The sequence below is a fragment of the Phaethon aethereus genome, assembly GCF_964289735.1.
Source record: "Phaethon aethereus genome assembly, chromosome: 3".
Taxonomy (NCBI): Eukaryota; Metazoa; Chordata; class Aves; order Phaethontiformes; family Phaethontidae; genus Phaethon; species Phaethon aethereus.
Genome location: NC_138576.1, coordinates 29,725,559 through 29,737,701, shown reverse-complemented (window position 1 = coordinate 29,737,701; position 12,143 = coordinate 29,725,559). Strand labels below are relative to the sequence as shown.

Below are 12,143 nucleotides of genomic sequence, written 5' to 3'. Positions count from 1 at the left end.
AGTTCCCCTGATGTTGCCAACATCTAGGGTTGCTTGGGGAATTGCCATGGTACAGACTCATTGTATATTAGCTACATTCCACCCTGTTTCAATGCTGTTCTTAGAGCGTGAATATAAGTTTAATTTCTAAGTTGCCCCCCAGCAATTATTCCACAGGGGGTTACTTTTAAAGTGTCTGAGGAAGAAGGAGAAGAAAATCAGCTTTTCAAAGGCTTGCTACCAGCCATTAAATTTGGACCGGCAATACGGGCAGTCTCTTTGCGGTAGAGCAATTGAAAATTGACTTCACTTACCACTGCCGTTTAGTGAGAAGAGTGATAAAGAACAGGAAAAGTTGTTCTGGGGGATATGTGGGGTTAAATGTGAGAAAAGAGGTGATGTGGAAGGACAAGAGGTTTTCTGGTAAGGCGCTAGGGTCGTTGATACTGGGGCAGAAAGGAGAGAAAGCGATAAAATCTTCATTTGATCATAGTGTGGAAATTGCAAGATGAGGAGAAAAGGCACGCCCATACGAAATGTTCAGTACCACTTTTTACAGACAAGTGTAACACAGAATGGTATGAGAACAGCAGCACCCAAGTTTCTGTCCTGTTGTCGTCATAACCCTAAAAGGCCTTGCAAGAGTGCCTTTAGATTTTCAGATGTGCTTTATAGGGGAGAAAAGAACCTTGACCCCAAGCTTAGTAGCTGGATTTGACATGATTTTTGCAATTGTTCATAGGATCAGTTTTGGTGTAAAGTGGTATAATTTCCGACACTAGCAGCAGGGCATACAGTAGGACCCTTCTCGGCAGGGTGTGCTACAAGGCCCTGCGCCCAGCGGGGCTGCGAGACCTCCGCAGGGATCGGCTCCTTGTCGCCTGCCGTTCCCTGGAGGAAACCTGGCCTCGCCTGTGACGGCGCTCCCTTCTCCTGGCATAAGCTGGGACCCTCTCTTCGGGGCTTAGAGCTCGCCCCTCGTTGCGACTGCTCCGCCTTGGCTGCTCCTGCTGTGTTTGGCGCCAAGGACAGCGGGGCCTCTGCCGGAATCGGCTCCTCGTCACATGCCGTTCCCTGGAGCAAGGCCGGCCTCCCCGCTGACGGTGCTCGCTCCTCCCCGAGGAGGCTGGAACATGCCATTCGGGCCTTGGAGCTCGGCCCTCATCATGAGCAGTGTCACGAGCTGTGTCCTGAGCCCTGCTCTGCTGCCGTCTCCTGCTGCTGGAGGGGTTGTAGCCCTGGGCGTGCTGTGCGCTGCTGTGGCCATTGTGGTGCCGCCTGGAGGACCTGCGTCGGCCCGTCGCTGGAGCCCTGGCGTGGCCCCCGCCATGGTCTGTGCTGGGAGACCTGCGGTGCTGGTGGCCTGAGGAGCGGCGCCGCCTCCTTCCTGCAGCGTGGGGCCGAGATGTCCCTCCTTGGGCATGGCTGGCGGAGCTGTTGTACTGCACAAGGTGGTACACGTAGTAACTGGCTCCCACCTTGCGGTAGATGTACTGGAAATGCTCCTGGCAGATCGGGCACACAGCTCTTGTGCTGGACCACTCCAATATGCAGGGAAAACAGAAGAGGTGGCTGCACCAGCTCAAGGAAGCTTCTTCGTTAATGGTGTCCCAGCAGATGGGGCATGTTAGGTCCTCAGAAGCATCCGGTGGCGTGGACTGGGGCAGCTGGCTGGTGCTGGCAGCCGGGGAAGAGGTGCTGCCTTCTGCCAAGTCCTCCTCCAAGGCCATCTCGCACTGCAAGCAAACCAGATATAAAGCTCATGAGCTGCCCTGGAGATGCAACCTGCAGGAAGCAGCAAAGCCGTGGAAGTCAAGCGCTGAAGAGTTGCCCGCTGTGTCTCGGGGCTGTGCTTGTGCTGCCACAAACAACCAGGGACCATGCCGGGGCAGGCGGGTGACACCAGGGCCATCTTTGCCTGTTCCTGCTCTCAGGGCAGGGTGGTGACTGACCTCTCTGACACCTGCCGGCATGAACTGGGAGGGCAGGAAAGCGGTTCCTGGCCTCTGAGCAACTGCAGCCCGGGTGTGGGGGTGCGGCAGGTCAGGATCAGCGCCCCGGGCCCTGCCGCTGTCCCTGTCTGGCAGATCCTGTCTGTGCCCTCAGAAGGGAGCCCGCAGGATGGGGGTCTTTCTCCCCCACCTGCAGACGTCTATCCCGGACAGATGAGGACAGCACTGTGGCCCTTCAGGGTGGCCCCAGGCCCCAAAAGGATTGATGTCACGGGGCTCACAATGACTCTCTGGTGACATCACAAGGCTTTTGGAGACCACATCCAAAAGTTTGGCTCCAAGTGCTGCGAGTCCTCCGCCGGGATTGGCTCCTTGTCACGTGCCATTTTTAATCGTAAATTAGGGAAGACCTATCCCATCTGAGTTCTTTTAGGTGTAAAAACTCTCCTCTGAGAGTTTTTAAAAGAGCTTCTAACAGTGGCATTCGAGATCTGTCTGCTGGTGCAGACTATAAATAAAATATTTGATCTAGAATTGGCAGCATAAACATTTATTAACAAATTATGACATGGGTTGTTGTCTTACCTGTATTTTTCCTTATGCTTGTTGTAAGTCAAAGAAACGTGTATAATGTGTTACAGATTGCTGTCACTTTGTTACTCTTCTCCATGCTTGCTTTCTGGGGTTTGAAACTGTATGTTTCTCATTTCCACATCTGTCCCTTTTCAGCTGTATTTCAGTTATAATTAACCCATTATAAGTATTGCTATTTTCTTTGCTGTCAATAATGACACTGCTGTAAATGCAGCTTTTTCAATAGCACCTGTATTATCAGGAAGCTCTCAGGCACCATATTGGATGTTCTTTGCTGGGTGATAAATTCAATTGTTTGTTATTATCTGTTGCCCATAGACCTTTAGGGAATAATGGACTCAAAATTATTCAACCTGAATATATTTTGGGGTTGTTTTTGTAAATTCTATCAAATGTTCTACATACCATCATTATTATGTATATAACAGTTACTTACTGCATTTCTTTAATAAAGAATCTTTTTGTGCAAGAGTTAACTTATTTCTTATTTTACTTTGTACGACCTTTAAATAATTCAAAAGCATTTGAATGGAAACTCAATAACAACAAGAAGTTTCTTCAGTTTTTTACAACTCTTACTGAAAGTTAGCCATTGCAATTAGAATCTGACTTAATTCTGACAGGTCACATTTACAAAATAGCATCAAGCTGTGATGATATGATCCTCTTCAAAAGACTGATAGACTGAATTGTAAACCTCATCTGTTCCTGCTCCCAGTGAGATCGTTTGTCTTCAGTTCCAGATAAAGAAGAATTAGTTGAGTGGCAGCCCTGTGGACTGCCACCTCTGTCTCTCAGCGCTGGTGATGGTCCAGGTTTTTTCAAAGACAACAGTACATGTCGCATGGGTGCAAACAGTACAGGTGTTCAGTGCAGAGTCTGTTATTATAATGTGTAAGTTTAAAGTTTCTGAGGATGACAAATACCATGTCACTGATTGCTCTCTTTTTTAATATTTTTCAGAAATTGAAAAATTTCAGGGTTCTGAAGGCAAAAAGGAAGATGAAGAAAAGAAATATCTTGATGTTATCAGCAACAAAAACATAAAGCTGTCAGAAAGAGTACTGATTCCTGTCAAACAATATCCAAAGGTATTGTAAATATAGTCTAACACTTCTTTAGTCTTTCTTAAGAGAACGATGAAAAAGTCATAGAGTTAACCATTTTTTATTGACTCTTAGTATGCAGGCTTCATGATATTAAAAAACCCAAAACAATTAGGAATGAAGCTCCTATCTGAATTTACCTGTTATTACATATTATGTGTTCTAACTTCTGTCTTGGGGCCTTTCAGATAAGCTATTGAAGTTAATGAAAATTTTATTTTACTTCAGGTAAGTTTTGTAGCTGGTCCTTTGGCAAACTGTTGAGGTCATAGAATCATAGAATAGTTTGGGTTGGAGGGAGCCTTTTAAGGTCAGCTAGTCCAAACCCCTTGCAAATGAGGAGGGACATCTTCAACTGCATCAGCTTGCTCAGAGCCTCATCCAACCTGACCTTGAATGTTTCCAGGGATGGGGCATCTACCACCTCTCTGGGCAACCTGTGCCAGTGTTTCACCACCCTCATTGTCAAAAATGTCTTCCTTCTAGCTAGTCTAAATCTGCCCTCATTTAGTTTAAAACCATTACCCCCTGTCCTGTTGCAACAGGCCTTGCTAAAATGTCTGTCCTCATCTTTCTTATAAGCGCCCTTTAAGTACTGAAGGGCTGCAATAAGGTCTCCCTGGAGCCTTCTCTTCTCCAGGCTGAATAATCTCAACTCTCTCACACTGTCCTCAGAGGAGAGGTGTTCCATCCCTCTGGTCATTTTTGTGGCCTCCTCTGGATGCTGTCCAACAGGTCCATGTCTTTCTTGTGCTGAGGGCTCCAGAGCTGGACACAGGACTTAGTTGGGGACTCACCAGAGCAAAGTAGAGGGGCAGAATCACCTCCCTTGACCTGCTGACCACATTGCTTTTGATGCAGCCCAGGGTACAGTTGGCCTTCGAGGTGTTTCCTTATAGTTGCTTTTTTCATATGTACCATCTTTTTGGAAAATGAAAGACCCATTAACTAAAAAAAGTATTCTAAGAGAATAAAGGAAGAATGTTTCTATAACTCTGAAAAGTCAACTTACGTGTGCTGAAGCTTCTTCATGTCAGAGTTGGGGGACTTTTTCTGATGTAATAAGTTTTAAAAGATCAAGTAGCAGGATTACTGCAAGCTATGACTTTGACAACGTATGTCTGTATTTATAAAATTCAGATGTCTTTCCGCAACATACGTTCTTCATATTAGGTTTTGTTATCCTCACTGCTACTTACTATGATTAAAAAAGCATTTTTTCTTCTTGCAGAAGAGCCCCAAATTCAGCTGCTTGTCTGAAGTTTTAATTTTATTATACATGAAAGAAGAGAATGTTGGGTTTTTTTTTGTGTACAGTGTTGTGTTTTACATAAACAGTTGCTCTAATAGTATTCAAACTGAAATGATAAACATCTCCATTTATCTGTAGAATATTTTTTTTTCTTGCTGATTTATTATCACATGGTATTTGGTTCACCATTAGCCTTGATTACACTCTCAGCTTTTTGCTTTATACTTTCATCAGTAAGAGCAATAAATTACAATGGGTAAAAAGCCTATCAAACAAAATGAAAGGTGTAAAAAATTGAGATTCAATGATTCCAGCTGACATTTACCTCCTGACTAGTGAATATAAAAGTGAGATAATGTAATCATCCAAATGGTAAAGACTGTAGAAATGCACACAGTGCTACAGGGAATTACTTTCTTGCTGCATAGCCTGAGGTGCTTTGACTAGATTTGTGGTATTTTGTGTAAATGCTATAGGTGACCTGAAGTTCTTAATGAGAGTGTAATAGTGCTGTAACTTTATAACGGTAATGTGATAATTATTCAGAATACTATTTGATGAAGATAGTAGAATGAAAGACAAACTATTTAAAAGACAAATGCAATAATCTATCCAATATAGTGCCTGAATATGATGAAATTAACCTTCATTTACTTTAATGAGCTTGTTATATTAATGAATACTAGAAGATATAAAGCATTTCTACAGGTTTTGAGCAGTGAAACAAAAAAAATCAGTGTGGTGGAAATGAAATACTTATTCAGTAATGCAAAATACACTCTTGGAAAGTTTCTGTGGTGGATTTACTAGCAATATTCCATGCTTGGCATGGAATTATTCACAGAACTGCAGGTTTCCTGCTACCATCTAATAACCATTCTTCAAGGATTGTGTTTGCCATTTGGATCAAACTGTTGATTGCTGTGGTCTAGTGACTTATCTTTTCTTGATGAATTGTATACATCAGGATATTCAAAATCAGTACACAGTGGTTGCTTGAGATTGCTTTATAAATAACTAAAAAATGTAGAAATTGGGTAAAAAACCCACTAATATTATATATTTAGCAGAATACGGTAATAAAAGCAGTTGATCAGACTTGCACTTATGAACAGTTAAGAGAACTGTTGTATGATTTCACCTGAGAGGCATTTATATCTGAAAGAACATTATTTTAAATTATTTGTTCATTGTTTGCTGATAAGCTTTTTTGGGCAGTGCTGGATGAGCAGGGTTCTGTAACTCTGAAGGAAGTGTCCAAGAGTGTAAAATTTTGGAAAAAAATTCTGACCAGTTTAAAAAAAAAATAGAGAGTGGTTTACTGACTCTCTATTTAGGGATGGAATCAATCCTTTAAAGACATTTGCTTTTATTTTAACTACATATAGAAATATAAATTGCTCCAAAGGCCTAAAGGTTTATTCTGCTATGTAGGCTAAGCTGCAGTGAGAGTAGATCCCTTCAGTGACAGCTGTTGAGTCAGACGCAGCATTTTAAGGTTTGAGCAAAAGGTAGATGAACACAAAAAGCTTCTAGTGGCTAAGCAGCTCTTGAAGTTACAGAATAAGTATTATAAAATTGTCTACTCTAGTGTCTGTGGCCTGATTTCTGAAATTGTTGGTGCAGATAACGAAAATAAAATTAAAGGCTGTTAATAGCAACAGTTGTCTTATGTTACCAGCCTTGTTAAAGATACAGATCTCTGTCCTCTTCTGTAAAATACAGATCTGAAAAAGAAATAAGGGTATGACTTGATAGTTCAGCAATGATCTTTTCTGAGATTATTTATTTTAAATCTCAGTAGCCCAAGTAAAAACAGCATCTCATTTACACACACTCCTCTATGCAGCAGGTATTTTTAATACTATCAAAATTTCTTCTGAAACTGTCTTGTGTTTGTTGATCCGTTTTCCTGTCCCATAGTGCCATTTTTTTATTTTCATGATATGTGAATTCCAGCTATGGAAAAGGCTAAGAAAAATACTCAGAAGACTATTTGTTTCTTCTCCATTTTTCAGCTTTTGTAGCTGTTCAATTTAAAATTTGTATGAAAATACCTAGGGCTTGTTCATAAAGTTATCAGTTTAATGTTGTATTTCAAATACCTCAAATATGGGAAAAGAGTGTTTTTTTAAAAAGAAAGAAAGAAAGAAGCAAACAGAAGTCTGAAATTATCTTGGTGCTGAAAAACAAAAGCCACAATTTAGAGGCATGATGGACAGCTTTGTCATTTGCATGCCAATACCTAGCTCTCAGAGGGTCTGAGTTACTGTATGGACTTAGGGTCAAAACACACAAACAAGTATAACTTATACCTTCACTTACTGTCATGATTTTTTTTCTGGAAAACCTTGGATATTTAGTAAGCATCTTCTCTTCATATGAATTACAAAAAAGAGTTACTTTGGTTCCAGTTACTACCGCATTAACTCCCAAAATCACTATTGTATGGTCAAAGTGAAGGAACCCAGATCAGTTCAAATATATAGACTTAATGATTTATTTCCAGTTGTTCTTTCTAGAAACTAAATTCTAATTTCGTTAAATCTGGTTTGGGATATTTCTTTTCCTTCTGATCTATCAACAGGTAAATTAGTTTAAATCTAATGGAGTTGAAATAACATGGGCAAGTTTAGAGCCAAGATGCTGAGTTATTTAACTGTATGACAGTTTACATTCAAGATAAAGAATTTCCAGTTTTATGAAATTTCAATTACACTGAAATTGCACATTCTAGAAAAAAACCAACAGTTAAGGAAGGAAGACATTTTCCAGGTTAGTTACTGACGACTGGGAGGTGTATTGAAGTTGGTGACACCTGGAAATAATGAACTCTCCTTTTTTCAGGGAGAGACAGAAATCAATACAATGTCTTCTGAACAAAAGACTGTGTTTAATAATTTTCCAGTGATACGATTTGTCTATAAATAAAAGAGGACAGGATATTTATTATATAAATATAATTATGTAATAATAAATGAAATTAATTACAATTTGCTATGATGTTAGAGCAAGTCATAAAGTTAGAAAGTTTTAAAACAAAATCTCAGTTTAAGTACAGAATTATATTTCATAGAATCATAGAATCATAGAATGGTTTGGGTTGGAAGAGTTAAAGATCATCTAGTTCCATCCTCCCCGCCATGGGCAGGGACACCTTCCACTAGACCAGGTTGCTCAAAGCCCCATCCAGCCTGGCCTTAAACACTTCCAGGGACAGGGCATCCACAACTTCTCTGGGAAACATGTTTGAGTGTTTCACCACCCTCGGAATGAAGAATTTCTTCCTTATATCTAATCTAAATTTACCCTCTTTCAGTTTCAAGCCATTACCCCTTGTCCTATCACTACATGCCCTTGTAAAAAGTCGCTCTCCAGCTTTGTTGTAGGCCCCCTTCATGTACTGGAAGGCTGCTGTAAGGTGCTTTCAATTTTCCCTCTACCTGTTTGTTAGATAATGAAAACTATCAAAATATAAGATACTGGAAGCATGTCCTGCTAACTACCAGGATCTGATAGGGGTAACAAAGATGACAAGCAGATTGATTCTTCTGAATGTCTTCCATAATGCAGAGTTGTAAACTGCAAGGCACTATCTTCAGAGGATGCAGGGTAATAAAGCCTCTTCCCTGCACTAAGGCTCAGCTGATGGGCAGCAGTGATCTCATTCAGAAATACAGTCTGGCTTCAGCTGAGCTTCCTAAATCCTGCTGGCTTCCTCCTGGATGTTTAACTACCATTTTGGGAAAAAAAAGGGATATAATCCAGCCTGCTCTCAGCATCCTGCTTTAGAGTCTATGTTTCTGGGGAAAAAACTTAAGCTAATGCTGATGAATACTGTAAATTAAGTTAAATTCCAGATTCTTGATATTCTTTGTTTTGCCTGTTTCATGACGGTTCCTTGAATGATGAATGACTCAACTGAATTCACCTTTCCCATCCTTAGTCATTTTTTAAACTGGTTATGTTGTATATAACATGTCAGGTTGGAGACACTGCTCTTGAAATTAAATTTATTTGTTCAACTAAAATCTTGTAAGGCATTTTAATCTCTGTGAAGTATTAAAACACAATTCACAGGTGATTTGAACAGCAAAGTACTATATTTCTTTTGTATATGTTATACGTCAGAGTGAATCTCCACTAAAAACTTTCTTAGAGGGCATTTGAAACAAATTTTGGATGAAATAACCATTTACAGGAGAAGAACTGGTTTTGTACTTTTCCTCTAATAAATTTAGCATAAGTCAATGTGATTATTTTATTCTTTTTAAATAGTCCCCTGTGGAATTACAAATAATTCAAATCACATTGAACACAGAGATTGTATTAATGAAAGTCCTGTCCAGATACCAGCAGTAAGGCAACTATCAGCACTTGATCAGTCATTTCTCAATTCTGTCAAGTATGTAATTCATTAAGTAAATAGATAAAGTTTATACATGCTCAATAACTTGAAAAATTCCTTTTTCTCACATATATAAAATGTATTCTTCCCTTATATATGTTGTTATGTAGATCAGATTAGAAGTATAAGAGGCCGTCTATATTAGTATAGCAGAAATTTCTCAGGACAAGAAGATATATATCGATTGAGCTGAGATTTGTTTCTGAAATTTCTCCCATTAACCATTATTCTGGTTAATTACTGTACTCTGTAGTGTGTCAATTCTACATTAAAAATATCCAAGCAAAAAAAAAATTCTGAAGTAATTCAGAAGACTCCTAGCTGTGGCAGATCTATGAATATTATTCTCCCTCAAAATGAGCAGAACTTACTTTCTTGGTATACTTTATTCAGTAGTATTTAATACAGAAACACAAAATCTCTGATGTTGCGTTTCAGTATACTTGGCTGTTTAATTACAGGCATGAACACAAAAGTAAAAAAAACAATTGATAGTAAGGCAAAGATGTAACGTACTGGTGAAGATCTGGTAAGAGAATTGAAAGAAAACAGGGTAAAGATTTTGGATAGAAATGAGTAAAGAGAAACTTCAGTCACAGTATCAGTAGAAAAGACCCTCATTAATGAGGAGAGAATGAAAAGGGCTAGTCATGCCTGAGGTGGAGTGAAGAGCAAATAGACTGCAGGATGGGACAGAAGGTTCGATGCACAAAAAGGAAATACTGTATGTGCAGTGATATTTCATTACGTGGGGAAATAATTACGAAGAGGGACATAAAAGAGCTAAGAGACAGGAAGAGTAAGAGAAATAAAATGATTGAACTCAAAGAAAAGGCAAAAAGAGCAATTCATTACTGCATTAAAAGAATGGTCAGGAATGGGTGTGGTGGCCAGTCTGAATGGGTGGATATGCTGATTGTCTGGCAAGCAGTTATCTACTGATTGACATCTGCTGCCAAACAAAATGCTCTTTTCCAACAAATTGGACCTCTGTTGTTTTTTTGGTTTTGGTTCCTTCTGCAAAGACTTTTGAGAATCAGGGTGAATTACTTTTCTCTTGGCATGAATTATTTCTTAAGTATGAAAACAAACTTTATTATAGACATAGTTCCTGATACAAGTGTGTGAGCAAAGAAGAAAAAGAAAAAAAAAAAAGAAGATCTGGAGTGGAGGCAGTTCAGTTGCCCGTTGGTATTTTCAAGTGTGTATGTTTCTCTGTATGTATTAAGAATCTCTTCGGACTGATCACTTACTGCTCTCATGTAAGATAAATTCGTCCAAGTGTGCTGCTCTTAAAAATAGTATATGAGTTAAGCAGCTTCATACACCTAAGCCTCTGTGAGTAATTTCTGCAGCTGCTTGAACAGATTTTTGCCATTTGCTAACCAATAGTTTGGCTTTCATTGTTTTGTAGAGTCATCTTCTTGTTTTGTGGTCACATGCTTAAGGAGCTTGTAAATTTGGCTTGCAAATTTGTTCCTTTTTTTTTTTTTCATTTGTTACTGTTCAAGAATTTGACACCTTGTTTAAAACCTTAGCTTTATGTAGCACATAATATAGAATTTTTTTGTTTGCAAGCTTGTCCAGTGCACAGTGTAAGTTAAAATGATGTTGAATTTGGTGAAATTCTGCCCCCTTTGTGCTTGGCTTCAGCTTAGTTGGATTTCAGCCTTTAAGGCATGGCTTGTTTTGTTCATTACTTTTGCTTTCCATAAGTGTAGACACACAAAGTGTCTGACAAGTCAGAAATATAAACAGTAAACATATAAACAATCTTTAAATTGCAGTGCATCTTATACTATTTTAAAGGTTCAAATAAAACTCAATTTTTTTTTTCACGGCACTGGGTAATACTTGTTTATATCGTTTTATACTTCATAAACTCATGACTTAAAGCAAATAACTCATTCAAACTCACCGATGTTCACTGTGAAGGGTGAGCTTTTCTGTTCTTGTTCTGTCTTTAATGTAGGGCTCAGACAATGAATATGATTATCTTTATTTTCATTTAGCATTCTCCTTCTTTCATGTTTTGTTTCTCTCAAACCTGACAGTTGCTATTCTGCTTTCAAAGCAGTTGTCATATTAATCATTTCCAGGTGATTTGTGTGTTTCATTCCCTTTTAAGGAGGAAAAGGATACAGTGGTACGTCCATTAGATGGATGGACAAGAAAATATAAAATTTCTAAGGAAAATGGGACCTGGTCTGTCAGTGCAGTGAGTAACCAGGACTTCAAACCGTGGTTTATATTGCTGTAATGAAATGAGGACCTTGTTGATGCATAAGGCAAAAGGAAAATTTGATCTGTCACTCAGTCCTGGAGACGCTTCAGGAGGTTAGGAAAAAAACTCTAATATTTTTAATCAAAAGAAACAGAGCTAAATGTCTAACTACGAATAGGGATTTTTACCTGCCCTACCAGCATTTTTTTCTCCCATGTAAGACAAGAAAAGCCTTTATACTTGGAAGGGTACTAGAATTTAGACTGATGCCAAACTCAGTCTAAAGGTTATGCTTGTTCTGTTTTTCAACCGAATTCTTTAAAAAGAAGCCTGAACAATGGAAGGCAAAAAATTATTAATTTAGATAAAGTGTACTGCACTGAAATTGATGTCATGAATAGTTGTTTAAATAATGAATGCTTTTTCATATATCTTGAATGATTTCTACCCCTATGAGGTCTTGATGAAGTAACTGAACGTGCATCTTTGTACCAAAATATCACTTTTTATTTTATGAATTTAAGGGGGGATTCAAACTTCCCTTTTAATTAAGGCCATTTTAATTTTCATATTCAAGTATAATTGTTGCCTATAATCTTTGGTCCACACAACACCAGGAATAATAGGG

At 39.1% G+C, this 12,143-nt stretch overlaps 1 protein-coding gene across 1 annotated transcript in view; it reads left to right on the top strand.

Annotated features, from left to right (window-relative positions):
* KHDRBS2 (KH RNA binding domain containing, signal transduction associated 2) overlaps positions 1-12,143 on the top strand; it is a gene marked incomplete at both ends in the record, with an annotated part of 384,824 nt that overhangs the window by 71,860 nt on the left and 300,821 nt on the right. Inside the window, one exon of the mRNA XM_081998222.1 lies at positions 3,489-3,616. Within this exon, the coding sequence (XP_081854348.1) occupies positions 3,489-3,616 (128 nt within the window). The remainder of the gene's footprint in view (positions 1-3,488; positions 3,617-12,143) is intronic.